This window comes from Puntigrus tetrazona, chromosome 20 (genome assembly GCF_018831695.1).
Source record: "Puntigrus tetrazona isolate hp1 chromosome 20, ASM1883169v1, whole genome shotgun sequence".
NCBI lineage: Eukaryota > Metazoa > Chordata > Actinopteri > Cypriniformes > Cyprinidae > Puntigrus > Puntigrus tetrazona.
The window spans coordinates 24,456,990-24,479,388 of NC_056718.1; the positions used below are offsets into that span (position 1 = coordinate 24,456,990).

The window sequence follows — 22,399 nt, forward strand, 5'->3', positions numbered from 1 at the left end:
ATGTCGGAGGATGAGATGGACTTGGACAGTCCCGCCAAGAGCGAGAACATCCAAGATGATCCCGAGGAAGAGGCCGGTGATCTGAACTCTTTCTTTGGTCTCACATCGGCACGGAGCAGCACCGAGGCCATTTTTGACGGGATGGGTGTTGTAGAAGAAGCCAAGTCAGAGGAGAGAAATACAACAGGTGAGAGGCAATGACCAACAATCTGAGAAAGCATCTCGCTCAGGGCTGGGCGTTCAGTAGCTGCTCATTAGAGAAGAATGAAATGAAACGTTTTGAGGAGCCATTAAACTGATCAAAAGCGACATTAAAAACATGTATAACGTTGCATAAGATTTCAATTTCAAGTCAATTTGTTGGTTTCCACGAAAATATATTCGACGGCAAAACCGTTTCAAGCTTTGATCACAGAAATGCATTGCATTTTACAACACATTTTAAAACGTAACATTTCAGAATATTATTTTTTTTAGCAAATAAACTGAGCACCTCGATGAGCATTTGATATTAACATTTGAATTAAACAGCAGTGATAAGTTGAAGAGCGCGTGCAGCGCGAAGAGAAGACTCTTAACCTCGGGTTCCTCGGGTTCTTCAGGAGGATTGTCCCTGTAAGAAGTGCACTTGTATCCCTTAACAAGATCATGTTTGCTAGCGACAAATGTTGATATTTCACTTCACAATGTGGGCTGAAAGGGCAAACTGAGCAATGTGCTGCGCGTTTAAAATCCTTGGTAGCGAAGAGTGCAGTTTTTGACGTAGAATAGTTGGCGTAATTGAAAATTAAAGTCCCTGAGTGAAGTCACGCGTCTCGTTTTTGTTCAGCTAACACGCTTTATTATCTTAAACGCTGATGTTTTTTTCAGTTTCTTGCAAGACGGATAGGTTTGTCTAATAAGCAGACATCACTGTCTTTGTTTGCAAGACCAAAAATTTTAATTACGCGGCCCATGCCTCAAAACTAGACACACGAAGCACATAGACGGTCACGATGAACAAATGTCGAAAAGATGAGCTTCTTAGATCACAGTACAACAAATAACTAACAATAATGCAATAACCTTAACGTTTCAACATGGTGAAATGTTTTGTCCAAACTGTGTTCGTAACATTTTGGGTAATTTTGTTGGTCTGACGAGAGTTTTTATTTAGTTTCGCAAACAGGAAAATATTACGTTTCATTTTTTTGCAGTGTTCTAGTAAAGTTGTATTAACTCTAGTAGTTCAATGACCCTCAGAGAAACTGTTATAAACCGTTAGACATGACTGGAAAGGTCATTTGCCAAAAAGTGCATGGAAACCGCATCCAAAAAGCAATGGTACTTTTTATATATATATCGCCATCATTCCTTTGACTCAACTAGACAAGATCTTTTTTTTTTTTTTACATCATAACTGAAGCGGCCTGCATGTCCAGTGGAAACCTTTCAGGCAGCTTTTAAATCAGAGGTCATTTTTCTGCTGTTCCCGTCAGAGCTGGAGGACATGCTGGACTCTCTGCGGCATCTGCGGCTGTGTCTGACGGATGCTGAGAGTCAGCGGGACGTTCAGCTGCTGCTGGAGCTGCTGCTGCAGTCAGACTTTCAGCAGGCGTTCGTCACACACCGCAGCGTGACTCAGAGCGCCAGGCGCCTCCGTCCTCCGTTCCAGCTCACCGCACGCGCGCAGCAGCTCCGAGACGAGGTACGGCTCCGCAGAACAACACTTACAGACGCCCAGCATTCTACAAAAGTTAAAGGAACATTTCGTGCCTTTTTTTGCAGACGTTATAGGAACGTTACTTAGGAATGTCCTGAAAAGAGTAGTAACACGTGAATCCAAGTGAACTATTACATTAAAAAAATACAATCCATGAAGCTGTTAACACTTTGAAAGCTCTTTTAAATAACAATATTATTATCTGAATGGGCTTCGATTATGCAAACAGTAAGGGAACATTCTTTTGTTTCTGATATTATAAAAACGTTACTTTTTCTGAACGTTCCGAAGCAAGAAGTAGCATTTAAAAAATATCAGGCAAATGTTCAACTTTACGTTTCGGTAAAAAGCCGAAGCTCATAAAGAAAATCTATAAAGAGATGTTCTTTATAAAAGTTGGGAGTGCACACCTAAAACGGCTCGTTTAAACACGCCCCCATTTTGTGACGTCACAAAGTGGGGGCGTGTTTTCGTAACATCGCCCAAATGTTTAGTCAAAGAAAGAAGGCGGGGCTATTATTCTAGCTGTAGTGCTGGAAAGGGAAACTACTTTCTTTGTGCTTTCGAAAGTGGACACAGCTCAGTGGTTAAGATGTATTAACAACAGAACAGTACAAAACAAATATTACAGTGTGTTCAGCGCATTTATGGAGGACTATTTCCTAAAACTATGCTAGCTGCGTACAGAGGCTATGGGGCAATTCTACCTGTCTGCCGCTGTTAACTCACAAACTTATTTTAGTAAATAAAGTAACACATTTCAGCTATGGTTTTGTTAGGGTAATAAGAATTTTGTTAGGCCATAAGAAATTAAATTTGGACTTTTTAGCAACCGTTCTTTTCTAAAAATGTAACAAAATCATGATTGGGGTGTAGCTGGTGTGTTTTATGTCATAGAATAAAATATGAAAATATCTTGAGCTTGTGTGAACCACGGACATTATTTACCCAAACTCCCATTTAGAAAACACATTGACTTTGTTACGTTGGAAGCGGAAGTGCTAAACTGCTAACTCACTTCCTGGTTTTGACCTACAAATTGACATCATAGTTCCCCAAATCTATGCAGACATGGTGTTGATGGTTATGAGGCACGATGCAATGCAACGGGTAAAAATGCGCGATAATAAGTCATGATAATCAGTTGCATCCGCTGGATGCAACGAATGCCTCGTTTGTAATGCGTTTTAATGTTTTTGTGTCATAGCTCAGGGACGAGGCATCATAAACACTTGAGGTATTCGGCCAATCACAACGCACTGGATAGCTGGCCAATCAGAGCACTCCTCACATTTTTCGAACAATGAGCTATGTACAAATCGACCCCTTTCAGAGGGCGGGGCTTAGAGGAGTAAGAATAATGTACAGTATGTGGAAAATAATGTGTTTTTTTTTACTTAAACCACACAAACACATCGCATTACACCAGACGCACAAAATAATGCTCTTTTTAGCAACATCATATGACCCCTTTAATGAACTATATATATAATATTATTATTATATTTATATTTTTAATTCTCTAATTCTGTAACATTAGGTTATGCTAACATTGCTTCCGAATGTTCTCATTCAAAACATTTTGCAAATGTTTTAAAAATGTTTTTATGCAAATTATTTTACAAACATCATAGAAACGTTAGTTTGGAATGTTCTCTAAATGTTTTGAAAAATGTTAGATGAAACATTTTAGAAAAAAACCTTCCATCAACAGTATATTTTAATCAAACTGGAAATCGAAGGTCTAGTAAAACATGTCTGTTGGTGTCCTCAGATGTCATTCAGCTATTCCATGCATGCTGCAAACTTGCATACTATTGATGTTTCAAAAATAGTAAGAGTAGCAAGTAATTATGCCATTTTTAGTCGCTTATTCTGTCCGTTGTACTCAGAAGTATCAGAAGCAATGAGAAGTATCAGAAGTATCAGAAGCAATAGCACACAGCTCTGCATGCTTAAAAGTATTCAGATATGTAAATCGCTCCCAAATATTAAGGAAATAAATTAAATCTTTCAACAAATTCTTTATTAGTTATTGTTATCTATATGTTTCTGTATTCAAGGAATTATACGTTATACTGTTGCAAAGTTTGCAACTGGTTTAATTTTTTACGATTTTGATGTAGTATTCTGAAATATTCCGCTTTAAAATGCATGTGCATGTGAATATGTTCTTTTTTGTGGTATTTGTAGTCATTGTACTTGAGCAAAGGCGTCTGGCGTGCTTAATAAGGACGTGGTAATTGGTTGATCTGCCCTGTGCCAAAGCATGTAGCTGGATGAAGCTGGGTTTGTAATCCGTCAGTGGCTTATGGACTGAGACAAGATACTAAGACAAGATCCTGGAGGCCAGAATGAGATCTAATGGATTAGTAGAGTCACTGTATGTGTGTGTGCTGATTAGGTGTTTAATGCAACGCAGAGAGGTGTTAGTGAGCTGTTTTATTACGTACTCAAAGTCTTTTTATTTCATATGTCACATCTCTTTGGGAAACAGGATATTTCACTACAAATACAAAATATCCATGTGGATGTTAAATACCATATCGTTGCAGATGTTTCTTCCATCTTAGAAAAATTTATTCACCCATAAATAAAAATGTGTTCATTCTACTCAAATTTGTAATCATTTTCAGGCCATCTAGGATGTAGATGAGTTTGTTTCTTCATCCAAAAAGATTGGGAAACTTGCAGCATTGCATCAATTGTTTAGTAATGGATGCTCTGCAGTGAATGGGTGCCGTCAGAATGAGAGTCCAAACAGACGATAAAAACGTCACAATAATCCACACCGCTTCAGTCCATCAGTTAATGTCTCGTGAGGTAAAAAGCTGTGCGTAAGAAACGGATTCGTCCAAATCCACCCACGTATTTGTTCAGAAAGGTGTCGATTTCTCGCCTGGTTCTCTCCCTTTTTCCACAGAAGAAAGTGTTATTATGGATTATGTATTTGTATTTTGTAAGGTATAGAAATTTTAAGTATAAAAATGATCTCTAGACAATAATTGCTGGACTTGAGTGGTGTGGATTACTTTGGACGTCTATTGTGATGTTATTATCAGCTGTTCGCACTCTTATACTGACGGCACCCATTCACTGCAGAGCATGTGCAATGGTTGAAATTCTGCCTATTTCCCAATCTGTTAGGATGGAGAAACAATCTCATCTACGTCCTGGATGGTACATTTTCATTTTGGGGCATAAAATATGTGCATGGTATCCAAGGGAGAAGTATTTTGATCGGGTTATTTTTAATGAACAGCAGTCGCGGTGACGCTTGTCTAGATGTTGCTGTGTTGTTGACTGCTGTTCTTGGTCTTCAGGTGGAGAATGTCCTTCAGTCCAGCAAACACACTGCAGCCTCGGAGCTCACAGGCCTGCTGACGTCGCCACACCTTCAGGTAAATCACCAGGAATCGGCATATTTTACTGACAATTGATTGGACGCCAGCAATAGGGAAATGGAAATCCTCCCATTTAAAAGCTGATGTGAAAATGACCAGAAATGTATAAATTCTTTAAAGTGAGGACTTTTTTAAGCATCAGTCCAACCAACAGCGAACATACTCACAACTTTCAATAATGTTTTTAATGGTTAAATGCATGTCGGCACAAAAAGCTCTTAAAGCAACGTTTGTGGAACGTTCTTAGAACCTTATTAATATTTGCTGTTCATTGTTCTGACGTTGAGAGAAAATCAAAGTTCCTGTAAGGTCTTTGAAGTGATGTTTACTCGAGGAACATTCTCATAATGTTGAGAGAACACGTTTTAAAAACAGCATTCTCGGAATTGACATTCTTCTGATTCTAAGAACGTTTATGAAAATAGTTCTGATGAGACAACTGGACATTTTGTTGTTTTAGAAACATTGCAAAACAACGCCACCACAGCGTTTTATATTACCTAATTTTACTACCTGGGAAATTATACTCTGTAACTTCAATTTTACATTTTCTGAATCTAAAAATTGTTTCTGGCACCATGTGTTGCTAGGTATTTGTTCTCTGTGTTTGATAGGGAGTCGCTAGGTGGTTTCTAGGGTGTTGCTATGCCGTTTCTAAAGTGCTTTATAATGTTGCTATCCACTTTCTCAATTTCTAGTCTTTGCAAGCATTGCTAGGCTGTTGCTAGGGTCTTCTCTGTTTGATTGGGAGTTGGTAGGTGGTTGCTAGGGAGTTGCTTTGCAGTTTATAAAGTGTTCTAGGTGTTTTAAAATGAGGTTGCTATGGCATTCAAGTGGCTCCTAGAGTGCTTCTAAGTAGCTTTTTTGAGTGGTATTGCATGTTACTATGCAGTTGTAAATGTTGCTAGGCTGTTGCTATGTACTTCTTTGTGTTTGATATGGAGTTGATAAGTGGTTGGTAGGGTGTTTCTATGCAGTTTCTAATGTGTCTTAAGTGTTTTAAAATGTTGCTAGTTGCTAGGGTCTCCTGAGTGATTGCAAGCATTGCTAATCTGTTGCTCGGGTGTCCTCTGTGGAGTTGGTATGTGGTTGCTAGGCTGTTGCTATGTCATTTCTAAAGTGTTCTTAAATGTTGTTGTGCAGTTTCTATTGTGTTCTGCCTGGTTGCAAGGGTGTTACTAGGCTGTAGTTGCTGTGGGGTGTTTTCTGTGTTCTCTGTGGGATTTCTTCTCCCATTTAAAAACCCATTTTATTTTGTTTTCAGGAATATGCATGATGATATTGTAGGGGAATATACACTTTAGACCCGAGGACTGGGTGCATATACACTTCAGACCCGAGGACTGAGTCAAAGATGAGATCAATTAAAGAAAAATTTACTGAAGAAAGTAGTTTATCAGTATATCAGATACCCTGGACATTAGGCTGACAGCAAAGAAAGGTTTCCTCCTAGAGATTCTCTCTGCATCTACCTGCAAAGACAAACACTCACACATATGTAGAGAACACTTATCTATACTTTAAAAGGCAGACTAAAACCATATTTAACTTATTTTCTAACAAGCATACTTAACAGGCCCAAAACAAGGGCGTGAAAACAACCTCTCTGTGAGTCTATTTGTACACTCCACAGGTTAGATCCAATTAACGGCCTTAGAAACAGATACCTGCCTTTAGAGATGATTCCCCTCCCCGCAGATATTCAGCCCTCCTGCTGCGTTCTGTCACCACACGCAGCGGCTGTTTGAATCAGAACAGCTCTATTATTCTTCATACGTTATGAATGCATGAGGAGGTAAGAGGTGATGTGACTGACAGCACTGTGGGAGATTATGGCGGATCAGGTTTATGTTCTGGTTAAACTGTGCATCGCGTTTGGCAGAAACTGATGTCATTATTGCGAGGTACGAGACTCCTGTCACCTTCACTGAGGTAAAGCGCCAATCCTGTGGCCGGGACAGATTCCCGGGTTAAGTGACAGGGGCGGGAACTTGTTTGGGTGCTTCTCAGCCTAAAGATTTTTGACAGTTTGCTTGTTTTAACGACATTTTAAAGCAGGGCTTTTCTTGCAAAGCATACGGTTATTTTATGTAACTTGTTGTCAGTATAATGCTAGGGTGTTACTATGCAGGTGTTCAGTTGTTCTAAGTGTTTTAAAATGTTGCTGTAGGGTTGCTGTGGAGTTCTGGGTCATTAGGCTATTGCTAGGGATATGGAGTTGCTAGGTCATTGCTATGTGGTTGCTATGCAATGTCTTAGGTGTTCTAAATGTTTTAAAATGTGGTTGCTATGGTGGTTACAATGTAATTGCTAGGTAGTTGGCAGGGTGATCTCTGTGTTTGATAGGGAGTTGCTATTTGGTTGCAAGGTTGTTTCTATGCATTATCTGGCATTATTAGTAGCTGCTATATAGTGCATTGCTGGGGTATTTGGTATATAGTACCTAAGGTGGTCTGAATGGTATAACATGTTGCAGTGCCGTTGCCGTGGTGTTCAGGGTGGTTGTAAGGGTGTTACTAGGTAGTTGCTATAGGCCGTATTCTGCGTTTACTAAGGAGATGGTAGATTGTTGCAAGGGTGTTGCTGTTTAGTTTTTATAATTTCTTTAAGTTGTTGCTATGCGATGGTGTTCAGGGTTGTTTCAAGGGTGTTGCTAGGTAGTTGCTATGGAGCGTTTCCTGTGTTTTTTAAAGAGTTGCTGTGTGATTCCAAGGGTGCTGCTATGTCCTAACACTTAGTGTTCTAAGTGTTTTAAAATGTTGCTATGCAATTGCTACGGCGTTTTGGTCGATTGCAATATAGTTACTAAATTGTTTGTTACGCAGTTGCTGAAGTTCTGAGGGTTTTTGTTGCTGTGCAGTGGCAGGGGTGTTCTGTTTTCCATGCGGTTTATAGAATATTGCTGATGTTAAAGGTGTTCTGGGATTTCTTATTCACTCAAATCAGAAGATTCGATGCTGACATCTCCATTCACCAGGGTTGATGTTCATGACTTCTCAGGCCCTGATGGACGCTCATGACTGTATTGCCGAGCAAGAATTGGAAATCGAAACTATTGAATCCGTGGACCAGGATGAAAAGACCACCAAACTGGTTTCCCTGGAGAAAACTCGTGACATGCCTCTGGTAAGTGTCTGTGTTATTCATCTACATAATACATAGTGTCTATGGGCAGTATTGTTTCTGATTATGTGTTTGTTGTACCGCTACACCTTAACATTGTTTAGGGTGTGACCGTTCGAAACGAACATGACCGTGTTATCATCAGTCGGGTGGTGAGCGGCGGGACGGCGGAGAAAAGCAACCTGCTCAGCGAAGGAGACGAAATCCTGGAGATCAACAGCGTTCCAGTCCGTGGAAAAAGTGTTAATGATGTTCACAACATTCTGGTGAGATACAGAGTCCGGATACAAAAGTACAAAAGTCATTTGTTGACATAAGGTATACCACTGCTCACAAAAAAATCTCATGTTCATGAAGACTTGATTTAAAATACAGCAAAAACTGTAATATTGTGAAATATTATTACGATGTGAATATATGTTAAAATGTTATTTATTTATGTGATCAAAGCTGAATTATCAGCATCATTACTCCAGTGTTCAGTTTCACACGATCCTTCAGAAATCATTGTAATATGGTGATTTGCTGCACATGAAACATTTCTTATTATTATCAGTGTTGAAAACAGTTGTGCTGCTTCGTATCATTTGTGAAAGAAACCTTTTGTGTCATCATAAATGCCTTTACTGTCACTTATGAACAATTGAATTAACCTTGAAAAATAATTCTATTGGATTTTTTTTAATAAAATCTGTTACATTTGTGTTCTTCTTGTTTGCCTGTAGTCCTGCATGCATGGGTCCCTCACGTTTCTCCTCATCCCAAACTCTCAAAACAAAATATCTCCTCACCGACCAACTGTGGTATGACTTCATCAGTGTTTCTAGGCTAACTCTGTTTCAAACCCTAGCAGGTTTCTTGTTCATTCTGGAATTGCCTTATGAATTGGTGTACTTGTGAAAAATTTAAGATATGAGGCTGATACCTTTGATAACTGCTATTTTGAATAGATTTTTTGCTCGGTAGCAGCTCATTAGGGTTTAATGCATAATTACATATGAGCTTTGTCCTCATCTCATCATTCTCTTTCTTTACAGATGCATGTGAAGGCAAACTTCAGCTATGACCCATCTGAGGACCCATACGTGCCATGCAGAGAGCTCGGTCTCTCCTTCCAAAAGGGAGACGTCCTACACGTCACCAGCCAGGACGACCCCAACTGGTGGCAGGCGTACCGGGACGGAAATGAGGACCAGAAGCCCCTCGCTGGCCTTATACCTGGTTAGAACAATTAACAGAGTGCCTGCTGAGTAAAACACATGAAAAGTGCATGTAATCCATAGAAAAATAGGGCAACACACAATGATATTAATGCATTTGCAATGAATTTACACTTTTTATTTACCAATTAGGTTGTGTGCTCTTCTTATTTTTTCTTATTTTTAATTTATAATTATATTAATCTAAATAATTAACATCTTTTTGGTATTGCCCAGTGTACTGAGATATACTTTTGCCCATGTCTCATTTATTTAACTGACAGTTTTGTGTTTTTTAGAGCAAATAATACAGTCTCTCTTTAACTAGTAGTTACATGTCTAGTACAACAGTAAGAAAAGATAATCAGTGGTCATAATCTGTTGGGTTGTTTTAAGGGAAGAGCTTCCAACAGCACAGAGAAGCCATGAAGAAAACCATTACAGACAGAAATCAAGAGAATAAAGGTGAGCAGAACCGCATCTGTCTGAAACTCACTAACTTCCTGTCAGAAAGAAAAGTCATCATGCTCAAAACACTTAAGACATTGCTGTTGATCATACAAGTTTGGTGTCACTGATCTTCTTTCCTCAGGGAAACTTTGGTGTGCAAAGAAAGGCAAAAAGCAACGGAAAAAACTCTTGTTCAACCCTAGTAAGAATATCGGTGAGTATCTGCGGAATTTGTAAAAAATTAAATCAAAACTGAAATTCATGCTTAATTGAACTAATTGTTCCTGATATTATCTTGTTAGTCATCAGTTCTAGTGCATCAAAAATGCTGGGAGTGGTTGCCGTGTTGTTGTAGTGCAGTTGCTAGGTGTTCTTAGTGGTTTCCAGTGTGTTGCTATGGTGTTATGAGTGGCTTCTAGTGTTGCTAAGTGGTTGCTAGGGTGATCTTAGTGGCTACTAATGTTGTTATGTGGTTGCTAGGTTGTTCTGAGTGGCTCTTTGTGTTAATCTGAGTTGCTGCTAGTTTTAGTGGTTTCTATTCTGTTGCTGTGCAGTTGTTGGGTTGTTCTGATTGGCTCCTTGCATCACTATGGGGATTCTAGGGTATTCTTAGCGGCTCTTAATGTTTCTGTGGAGTTGCTAAGGTGTGGCCGCTAGTGTTGTTATGCAGATGCTATGGTGCTTTAGTGGTTTCCAGCACATTGCTAGGGTGTTCCGAGCTGCTTCTAATGTTGCTATGCAGTTGTTATGGTGTTCTTGGTGGTTTCTATGCAGTTTTTAGGGAATTCTTTCTTAGTCATTTCAAGTGTGTTGCTGGGTGTTCTGAGTGGCTTCTAGTGTTACTATGTGGTTGCTATGGTGTTTTGAGTGGTTTCTAGTGTGTTGCTATGTGGTTGCTGGGTGTTCTGAGTGGCTTCTAGTGTTACTATGTGGTTGCTAGGGTGTTTTGAGTGGTTTCTAGTGTGTTGCTATGTGTTTGCTGGGTGTTCTGAGTGGCTTCTAGTGTTACTATGCGGTTGCTATGGTGTTTTGAGTGGTTTCTAGTGTGTTGCTATGTGGTTGCTAGGGTGTGGTAGTGGTAATTGTAATAGTCCACATCCAAATGATGCACTGAAATTTACTGGTTATGGCTTCAATGCAAGTATAGGGTTTTCTTCACTGGTTTTATAGTGAATTTGATTCAGCTGATGGGTTTGAGGTGTGAATGGTTTCTGGTGGGTTAAACGCTGAGGATATGAGAGTCGTCAGAAATAACAATGAAAGTGATTCTCACACCGAGTTGCAATTTGCATTTAAAAACAGAAGGCATGCTGAAAAGGAACACAGGTTTACCTTTAGCTTTTGTGATCCAGTGTTTACCTTTTGTCTCATGTTTTAGATATTCATTGTTTGGGAATTCCTCTGAAAACACATGATGAGCTGAGTTCAATAGCCCTGGTTTAGACTAATGACTAATTTCTATTTTGCAAAAACTCATCAGTAATGAATAAATTATAACTGTTTAGAGCAATACACCGAGGATATCCTAACCTATGAAGAGGTCGCCCTGTACCACCAGCCGCCCAATCGCAAGCGTCCCATCGCTATGATTGGTCCAATTAACAGTGGACATGATGAACTGAGACAAAGACTGCTCTCTTTAGGGCCTGACCGATTCGCCGGTGCTATTCCACGTAAGATTATGCTTTTTTTTTACAACTTTGGTGGCTTAAACTTGTTTAACATGAAAGCCAAATTACAGGAGGAGGTATAATGGCTCGCATCCAAAACATAGAGAGCTGCATCAATATTAAAATAATTTGTGATAAAAGACTCATTATGTTGCAGTGTTGTAAGATCATACTTATATGAGCAGCTTTCCTAAATTTTATAGTTTGTAATGGGTATTTGAAGAAATGTAGTATTGCATCACTTGCTCACCAATGACTATTCATGATTATTGTGATGTTTTTATCAGTTTGGACTCTCATTCTGACGGCACCCATTCACTGCATAGCATCTATTGTTGAGCAAGTGATGCAATGCAACATTTCTTCAAATCTGATGAAGAAACCAACTCATATGCATCTTGGATGATACACAGCCTACTGTTTTGTATAGTACTCTGATGTATTTTTGAACATGTTTCACAGACACCACACGAAACCCCCGTGCACATGAGGTCAACGGCAGGGAATACAACTTTGTGTCACGACAGAGCTTTGAATCTGACCTGGCTGCCGGGAAATTCATTGAATCGGGCGAGTTTGAACAGAACCTATACGGCACAAACACAGATTCAGTCAGACAGGTTGTCAACTCAGGAAAAATCTGTTTGCTGTGTCTGCATCCTAGGGTAAGATGGAGTAATTGCAATTAACAAATACAACTTGCATGGAATCGGTTTGCTTTATGTGATATTTTTTTTTTTAAAAAAGCTAATTAGAAAAAGCAGTAAAGTAAATAACAGGCGACATGCCACAACAGAGTGCAATTATGAAATTGCATGACCAGACAAAACATGAAATAACAAAGGAATATATTTGTTTATTAAAACATATAAAAACAGCTGTGGAAATATGATGAGCTCCACAACTATATTCTACAATTGTAGAATGTGCAGCACTATAAAAAAAACAACAACAAAACAATTTTATTAATTATTAAATCAAACGAAATGGCCAATAGGTATATTTATATATTTGGTTCTAATATAAATAAAAGGGTCCGCTTTTCACGTCGCGCTATTGATGATCTCAGCCCGTCGTTAGCACGTCACTCAAGAGCGTGCTCCAATCAGAGGCCGCGATAGTACCCACGTAACGACGGGAGGCGTGGCTTACGGAGGACGCTCTGAACGCCGTGAGCCTGCGCGCGTGCTCTGCGGCGTCTGAACCCGGTCCGAGGAGCCAGCGCTTAGCTTTCCTCGTCTTTTCTGCTCGAAATGGCATCGGCGGAGGATGTCGGCGCGAAGAGGCAAATGTTTTATGAAATCGAGTGCGTCATAGACGATTGCGATACCGAGGTTGGATACAAACCCCTGTCAGACAGCGACGAGCTCGACGACTCGGCGGAGGAGGAGGAACCGCGGGAAGAAGAGTGAGTAAGACGTCATGTGTAGCGTTTTTACCTGTTGTGGGGTGAAAAAAAAATTATAATTGCTTTTGTTGCTCAGTGCAGGATGCATTACTTAAGCTAGGTAGGAAAACAGTGCATGCAAGACATCAAGCATAGCGTGAAAAATAGTATAAATAACTGCATATAATCAAAACTAATACGTTAATAATTGAATCATCTATCTGTATAGCTATCTATCTATCGAGAGAGAGACAGAGAGAGACAGAGAGAGAGAGAGAGAGAGAGAGAGTTACATCAGAACTGTTTTTCTCGTCAGTGAACTCTGAATTACGTCATGTTGCACTCAGGGGCGTATCCTTATTTTTTTCCCAATTAAATGTATAAGAATGTCCAGTCCTCTAAATATTAAAAACGATTGTTTATAGATTTGACATGAACTAAAGGCTATTGGATATTCTAAAAAAAAAGGGACGTGCCTTGATGCACCTCATTGCAAATTGTGAAAAACTGTTAAAAACTGCTGTTGTTATACAGTCAACTATATAGAATTGGGGAAAGGCTGCAGTGATCATCTGTGCTCAATAAAGTCCGCAATGCATGGAGAAAGCAGTCATTTTCTCTATTAATTATAGTCTTCAAAAGGGTCTGACGCTGGTAAGGTACTGTTGCTATGCAACCTGCCATGGTAACAGCATGTTTGACAAAAATACACAGCTTTTAGTGGAGAAAGATGTTTCTTGCAGCTAATCGTTATGATTATAGCATTATTAAGCAGTCAAGGGTCGACCTCTTTCATCCCGTGCCAAAGTGAAGATAACCAACAGGAATTGTTGGTTAATTAAAATGATTGCAATACGGAGAGCATTTTTAAATTCAAGTATATATAATGTCTTTCTTTTTTTCTTTTTTTTTGAACACAGCCTATGACTTTCAGAGAGACGGATGAGGCTGCACAAAAAAAAAAATTAAAATTGTGAATTAAAAAAAATTATTACAGCAAGTGAAGGGTTTTCAGGGATTGTTTTGCAGGCATGCAGTATTTGTCCGAAAATGAAGTGATTTATATATCTCTAAAATAATAAAAAATATTGTTACGAAATACAGAAGTGTATTATTGTGATATTGTAATATTTGAATGATATGTTGTCAACAGCCAGGTTATAAGCTATTCTCATTGAAAGTTTGGGAATGTAGTTCTTCAATTGAACCAAACTCTTTATTTTTGGAGCTCTTTATGTGTAAATGAAAGCAGTGCAGAGCTTCACGATCAAAGATGATTAATATCATTTGCATTTATGAAATCAGCTTTATTCCTGTGTTTTTGCTTTCCCTTAAGTTTGCTGAATAACACCAAACCTCTTTAATGCGATATAACAGTTAACGTATGAAGTCCGTAAAAAGATAGCATGTAAAGTGCGTTCGTTATTTGTTGCAGTGTTGACTCTTCTGAAGAATGGGAGCCTCTCAGGCGCTCCAAGCTAAAGAGGAACTCATCCTCGCCTTCGTCGTCCTTCCCGCGCCGGAGAGGACGGCCACCGAAAAATGCTCTGAAACCCTCTCCAGCAGCACCAGCGATGGCGCCGAAAAGCACCCCGGCCATCTCCTTACCTCGGCGGAGAGGCAGACCACCGAAAGACAAGTCTAAAGCCAAACTCTTCTCCAAACCCAGCCTGTATCCCGCGATAGTGCCTAAACCCCCGCCTTACGCCACGCTGATCCCCAATTCCTCCATTAAATTCGGCCCTCATTCCGCATCCACCTTCACGCTAAGCTCTAATTTCACTCCTATAACGCTTAGCAATGCCTCGTCCTCCTCCTCGTCGGCCTCCTCCATTAAACTGAACCCTAGTTCGGCACCCATACTCATCTCTAATCCCGCTTCCGCTTTTAAACTCAGCCCCAATTCCACGGCGGCCTCCCATCAAGCGCCGATAGCCACGCTCATCTGTACCCCGACGTCAACGGGGCTTCTGTTGGACGCCAACACCAACGAGATCAGGCCGGTGAAGGAAGAGGAGCCATGGGATGACAAGTGAGTGAAATAATTCAATAATTTGCTTTACAGTATAATGTAAAAATCTCACTATTTGGATTTTTTTCTTATTACGCATTTATGTCAGAATTCAGAGGTTTATATCTTGCAATTTCTAAGAAATCTGTCCTTAAGAAAAAAGTTTATATTTGGAAGTTCGTATTTATACGTTTGTGAAATTATATATCACAATTTTTTTGTTGCAAATGTGAAATCCCGAGTTTATACCCCCAAATTCGTTGTAAGCACGTTTTATGAAACCGGCCCCCGGGACACGTTTCACAAATTTTTTTTCATCTCTCTTTTGTCTTCTTTGTTCTTTAAAATTAATATTTTATTAAACGTGGACACAGTTCATCTAGTACAAACAATTCATTAAGTGACAGTACAATGCAAATGTGGACAAGCAAATGTTTAAAAACATATTTTAATTGAATGACCAAGTTTAAAAATCATATTTTATATTATATATGATATATATATATGTTTAAATATATATATATATTATATATATATATGTGTATTTATATATATATATATATATATATATATATATATATATATATATATATATATATATATATATATATATATATATATATATATATATATATATATATATATATATATATATATATATATATATATATATATATATATATATATATATATATATATATATATATATATATATATGTGTATATATATATATATATATATATATATATATATATATATATATATATATATATATATATATATATATATATGTGTATATATATATATATATATATATATATATATATATATATATATATATATATATATATATATATATATATATATATATATATATATATATATATATATATATATATATATATGTATATATATATATATATATATATATATATGTGTATATATATATATATATATATATATATATATATATATATATATATATATATATATATATGTGTATATATATATATGTATGTGTATGTGTGTATATATATGTGTATATATATATATATATATATATGTATATATATATATATATATATATATATATATATATATATATATATATATATATATATATATATATATGTGTATATATATATGTGTATATATATATATATATATATATATATATATATATATATATATATATATATATATATATATATATATATATATGTGTATATATATATATGTATATATATATATATATGTATATATATATATATATATATATATATATATATATATATATATATATATATATATATATATATATATATATATATATATATGTGTATATATGTATATGTATGTGTATATATAAGTATATGTATATGTGTATATATATAATGGTTATGTAGTTGTTTTGAAATGAGGTGTATGTTTAATTGTGAAATTCAGATGTTTTATCTTGCCATTATTATAGCCATTGTTGCTGGCATGGCGTTAAATCATAAATAAATAAACATTTATAATGCCACAAAATATTTCTTATTTGCATAAACGTAAAATAATGTTGTGTTACTCGAGCAGCAAACCAGTATATTAGAGTGCTTTCTGAAAAAAATCATGTGACATTGAAGACTGCAGACTAATGATGCTGAAATTTCAGCTTTGATCACAATCTCAATTTTGCTAAACAAACGCAACCTTGTTAGAGACTTCTTTTAAGAGCATGAACAAAAACCTCACCCGTACATGCATGCATAATGAAGCGTGTTTTTTTTGGTCTGTGTTGCAGTGTGGAAGCTGTTGAAGAATGGCCTGTTACAAAGAAAGACAGCCTAAAGCCTCCAGAATCACCAAGTGCAAAAAGGCAGCGGCTTTCACGCAGGACTCCTCGATCCAAAACACCTCCACGGACAGAAAAAAGACCCTTGAAGCACTGCTCCAAAACTAGCCCTAGTCCTCCGCCTGAACTTGCCCCCATAGCCACTTCTGATCCTGTGCTCATCTCTCAGCCCGTTTTCTCAGCCGTCGATGAACAGTTGACCGCCGTAAACAGCTCCGATCCAAATCCCGCACCCGCCAGGCCTCGGGCCCACGGCGGCCTCGATGGAGACCGCGACGAGATCAGTGATTCTAGGAGGGAAGACCAACTGTGGGAAGAAGAGTGAGTAAGGAAGTCTTGCATTTATGTCAGATTTTTGTCATTCGAGTTAATTAACACAGAAGACATTTTTGCATCTAATAAAAAGGTCTGGTGGTACATTGTACAATTGGTGTCTGATACGGTTTCTCTCTTGTTTTAAACAACACCACCTTGAAGTTTCTTGAAGGGGTATTTCAGAAATATTCAAGATAAACACATGGACTGAAGCTGCTTAGATGTATTTGTTTATTCGTGTGTCACTTTTTAGGATTATCATGTTCAGATATCAGTATCAAATATGATCATCAGGCTTTTGGGGAACTTTTTTTTAATCTCGCCGTGTTGGATTGTATTGTGTATATATTGTTTCTATATTTTAAAGGAGTCCTGTGAGTCATTAGACAATTTTAAAAACAATTAAAATTTTTAAATATGTGTATTCTTTTCTGAAGCGTTAAGTGTTGAGTTCTGATATGGCAGTTTAAAACAACTCGATGTTGTTATTGTATGTAGTCATGGTTAAATACATATTTTGCTCGTTTCTGTTTGATTTTAATCATTTTTTGAAAAATTGTGTATTGTGATTTTTGTGAGGTTGTTCTTTAATGTGCAATAGTGCTATAATACGAGCGTGATTGCAAATGTGATATTGATTTAACATTTCAATAAACAACCAATAAATAAATACAATAAATTAAGTATATATTCAATGTATTTTTAAGTTTCTTTCCAGACAGCAGTTTTATTACTCATTGAATTAGTGTTTTGAATGAATCGGTTTAATTATTAATTCACTCATTAATTTATAACACAGTCAACTGCCACCATTTACTAGCAGTTTTACTTTACTATTTTTAATAGTAAAGTAATTTAATATAATTTGAATATTTAATCAAAATAACCATATAGCGTTATATTTATTCAGTGAATGCATTCAAAAACCTGCTCAGCAAAATGTTTTCTGTCTTGTTATCGACGAAATCTGCATTTTTTTTTTGTCAGTATTTTTATTTCTTTGTGTCAGAGTAAATTTGACTTTTAAAATGTGTGGCAACCCTGTCATGAAGCTAAGCGTGAAATTATCTTACTAAGACATTATTAGGTGATATAGACTGATATTTGTATGAATGTTAGCTTACCTTTTGGCTATATAAAAAATCAGAACCTTCACCAAATAGAATACTTTCTAGAGTACAAGGCCTATATATGTATCCTATATTGTACTCTTAGCAATAAAAGCCTGATGTATCAAATGTGATGCTCAACTAAAACGCATGCAAACGCATTTATCCATTTTATGTATCCAACGCATTTTGTGTTTAACTATTATTTAATTGTGAGGCTTTGTAAGGTTATCCCAGATACTAGTTACTACTTTTCAGTTGATGTTATTGTGGTCATGCATGTAAAGTGTGTTTGTTTTGTATTGCAGTCTCGATTCTGGCAACGATTGGAACCCTCTCGTGGAAAGTCCAAATCGTTCAAAATCTCCTGCATCAGCTCAGTCTCCAAGAATAGGCAACCCCTCTACGCCCACATCATCAGGACCAATAGACAAACTCTCTATATCCACGCCTGAACCTACTTCTAAAGCCACGCCCACACCCACCACTTATCCCGCCCCTGAAGCCACGCCCGTGACCCCTCCAGCACTTCCTCCACCATCCCCATTACCACGAAAGAGAGGCCGGCCTCGAAAGCATGCTTTAAAACCCAACTTCATACTTAAACCGACCCCAGATACTCCTCCTGCAACCCTCCCAAATTCATTACCAGCTCCCGAATGCACTCCCGTAATCATTTCCGATCCCATTGATCACATTCCGGCATCAAGTTTGGATCCCGCTCCCAATCCCGAGCCTGTTTCCACATTTGAAGCCATTCCGCAACCCGTTTTGCCCGAAGAGAAACCAAAGCTGGCCGCAACTCCTTATTCACGAAGACAAACCAGATGCAGGTCATCTTCTGCCTTGGATTCACCTTGTAGGAAAGCTGACAGCAAGCCAGATAAGTGGCTTGACATCACCAATGAGGACGAGGAGCCGGTACTACCGAATTTCTCTCCCATGCGAACTCCAGGTCCGCAGCTCACGACGGACGCAACTTACACACCCTTACAATTGTTTCAGCTCTTTTTCACCAACTCTGCAGTCAAGACAATTGTCCGAAACACCAACAGCAATGCAGAGAAGAGAGTGAAAGCTGGAAAGAAGTTTCTCTGGGCACCTCTAACCGTATCGGAGTTCTACTCGTATGTGGCGTTAGTTGTCTACATGGGACTAGTTAAGACGAAGTCGATTGCAGACTACTGGGCGAGAAAGCGAATGTACAATTTCTCGTATCCGCAATCCATCATGTCCCAAGCAAGATTTCAAGCCATCTCCTGGAATCTTCAGCTCTGTGATCCTCAAGAGGATGAGGAGAACAATAAGAAGAAAGGCACTACGGCTTATGACCGGCTACTCAAAATCAAGCCTCTGTATACAGATGTTCTTTCGGCGTGTAAGAAACACTTTCATCCCAACAGAGAGATTCTGGTAGACGAGAGAATGGTTGCATCCAAAGATAGAATTAGAATCAAGAGATATATGAATGACAAACCAACTAAATGGGGCTACAAGCTCTTTGTTCTTGCCGATTCATCCTGCGGGTACACCTGGAATTTCTTTGTGTACGAAGGAAAGACTTTGATGTCATCTGGGAAAGGCGCCGGGTACGATTCGGTAATGAGACTCCTGGATCACAAGGTCCTCGGCGAGGGCTATACGTTATACATGGACAGTTTCTACACCAGCCCGACTCTTGTCTTGGATTTGTTGCAGAACCGAATCCTCGCCTGTGGCACGTTGCGTCACGCCTCCAGTTTACCGAAGGTCAACGATCTGAGCGGAAGATCAGAATTAGGATCCATCCGTTGGTGTCGGGAAGGCCCTCTTCTGTTCGTCAAATGGATGGATGCAAGAGAAGTCCTCATGTGTTCCTCGATTCACAAGGCGTTTACCGGAGATACGGTTGCCAGGAACGCTAAGGGTTCCGATGGGGTTTGGAGAACACGTCTGATTCCAGTTCCGTCCGCCGTAAAGGACTACAGCAAAAACATGGGAAACGTCAACCTCTCGGATTCCCTCATAGAGTATTATAACATCCTTCACAAAAGCACAAAATGGTACAAAACTTTCTTCTTTCATTTCCTTGACATCGCAGTGGTCAACGGTTTCATCCTTCACCAAGAATTGGCCAAAGCTCAGAACAAGGTTCCTCTCAGCCATAAAGTCTTTAGGGAAACTCTTGTTTCTGAACTTGCACGTGCCGGCCGAAGTAAGAATCCCTCTGCTGCCAAAGATCCCTCAACATCCGACACGCTGGTCTCCACTACAAATGTGGCACACGTGCCTTCGACCCCTACTGAAACTATTGACACTCCGTCCGACACGGAGTCGTCTCCCCCAGCCTCGCCTGCCCAGACGGACCGATGCTATCCGGAGTACTTCGGTTCAGATGCTACGCATGGGAGGCGAGTTTGTGTGATGTGCAAACTGCAAGGAAACAAAGTCAAGACTCCTATATACTGCTCCCACTGCAAGGTGGCGCTGTGCTTCGTGTCGTCTCGTAACTGCTTCAAGAAATGGCACATGGATTATCACCTGGAAGATTTGTAGATAATGTTGCATGTTTGGGTTTTATTTCATTTTGTATAAACTTCTTATTTGTATAGTTATGACTCTATTAAATACAACCACAACTGACACGGTCTCGTGTTTTCTGTTCGCATCTTGGTGTATGTTTTTATCAGGTGCCATTTCTGCCAAATAAGAGCACTGCTGAATTTCAGTATTCATTATAAAAAGAAACGTTTAAATAAAGATGAAATGTCGTTGTTGTATGTCAAATATTTAGTCGTATCTTAGTTCAATGAGATCAGCTGTAATTCCCTGGAAGGTGTAAAGTGGTGTTTTGCAATAAATGGTTAACGCAGGCGATTAATTTTTTTTTCAGCTTAACGCGTTAAAATTTTTGCGCAGGGGTGGAGCTTAGGGTCGGCCACCCCATTCATAGCTGTTATGTTATTAAATGTTAAAGTTTATAGTTCTTAATTATGATGTAATGTTTAATAGCTATAGTCAATGCTTAAATATTAGGGAAATCACTGTTACCTTCAATCTTAAAAAGAAGGCATTAAATATTAAAAATATATTAAGTTATTGCAACATAAATGTATATTTTAATGTAAGGTGGGATTAAATTTATTTCAGAAAAATGATCAATTTCTTTTAAGCAATTGACAGCACTATAGGAAACCTGTTTGATAAGCATTCAGGTATCAATTTTGTTTTATGTAATGACGGATATTTCATCTGAGGCACAATGATCAAAAAAATCTTTAGAAAAAAAACATCTTTATGTATCTATGTCAAATATATAACCAATGTATACATTTGAAATGCACAAAAAAAGCATGGACAAAAAAAAACAATGTTCATGAACCTTGAAGTTTCATTAATGTATCAAAACATGTGTGATATAAAACGAACACTGAGAATCAGCTATTACAAATGAAAATCTTTTGGGATTTATTAAATCATATTAGAATTTTTTTTGCCCTAAAATCCCATTACTTTCTGCCCCTGACTGTGATATAATGTAAGAAATAAGTTTGCAATGTAAAAAATACAAATAATTCTAAAACAGCAGGACGTATAGTAATGCAATTTTTTTAATTGCCAGGAAGATAATCTTTATTATGACCATGACATTTATCATTTTGCCAGTCATTTTTGGTATTTGTTGCAGATTAGCTTTGATTTGAAAAAGAGACCCTTCTCTCACTATAAGACGGTGAACATTGATATATATTAACTACATTTAGATATTAAGTCGTTTTTTTTTGTTGCTGTTTTCTGAGCTTGTTCTGTATTTGTTTCTCAGATTTACATTTCTTTTGGTTGTTTGTGTTTTTTCTCAGTCCCTACGAGTGCTGTGTTCCTCAGATCTGAAACCATACATCATCTTCATCAGGCCTTCACCTCCATCTCCTTCTCCTCCTCCTCCTCTTCCTCCTCAGGAGCGATTCTCCACCCTGCTGACCAGAGGAGTGAAGAAACACATGGTCTTCACTCATTTTTCTTTTAGATCATTTAGACTAACGGTCAACTATATATATATATATATATATATATATATATATATATATATATATATATATATATATATATATATATATATATATATATATATATATATATATATATATATATATATATATATATATATATATATATATATGTATGTATATATGTGTGTGTATATATGTATATA

General features: G+C 37.7%; 2 protein-coding genes across 2 annotated transcripts in view; both read left to right on the forward strand.

Moving 5' to 3' along the window:
- pals1b (protein associated with LIN7 1, MAGUK family member b) overlaps window positions 1-22,399 on the forward strand; it is a 25,323-nt gene continuing 2,924 nt past the window's right edge. Inside the window, exons 1-12 of the mRNA XM_043220551.1 lie at window positions 1-187; window positions 1,422-1,687; window positions 5,026-5,103; window positions 8,107-8,232; window positions 8,334-8,495; window positions 8,955-9,032; window positions 9,267-9,450; window positions 9,825-9,893; window positions 10,021-10,092; window positions 11,384-11,551; window positions 12,011-12,213; window positions 22,047-22,190. Coding sequence (XP_043076486.1) covers window positions 1-187; window positions 1,422-1,687; window positions 5,026-5,103; window positions 8,107-8,232; window positions 8,334-8,495; window positions 8,955-9,032; window positions 9,267-9,450; window positions 9,825-9,893; window positions 10,021-10,092; window positions 11,384-11,551; window positions 12,011-12,213; window positions 22,047-22,190 — 1,737 coding nt within the window. The remainder of the gene's footprint in view (window positions 188-1,421; window positions 1,688-5,025; window positions 5,104-8,106; window positions 8,233-8,333; window positions 8,496-8,954; window positions 9,033-9,266; window positions 9,451-9,824; window positions 9,894-10,020; window positions 10,093-11,383; window positions 11,552-12,010; window positions 12,214-22,046; window positions 22,191-22,399) is intronic.
- On the forward strand, window positions 12,689-20,829 carry LOC122324917. Its single transcript, XM_043219687.1, has 4 exons — window positions 12,689-12,956; window positions 14,371-14,967; window positions 16,733-17,104; window positions 18,516-20,829. The coding sequence occupies exons 1-4, from the start codon at window positions 12,802-12,804 to the stop codon at window positions 20,740-20,742; spliced, it is 3,351 nt and encodes a 1,116-aa protein (XP_043075622.1). The 5' UTR covers window positions 12,689-12,801; the 3' UTR covers window positions 20,743-20,829.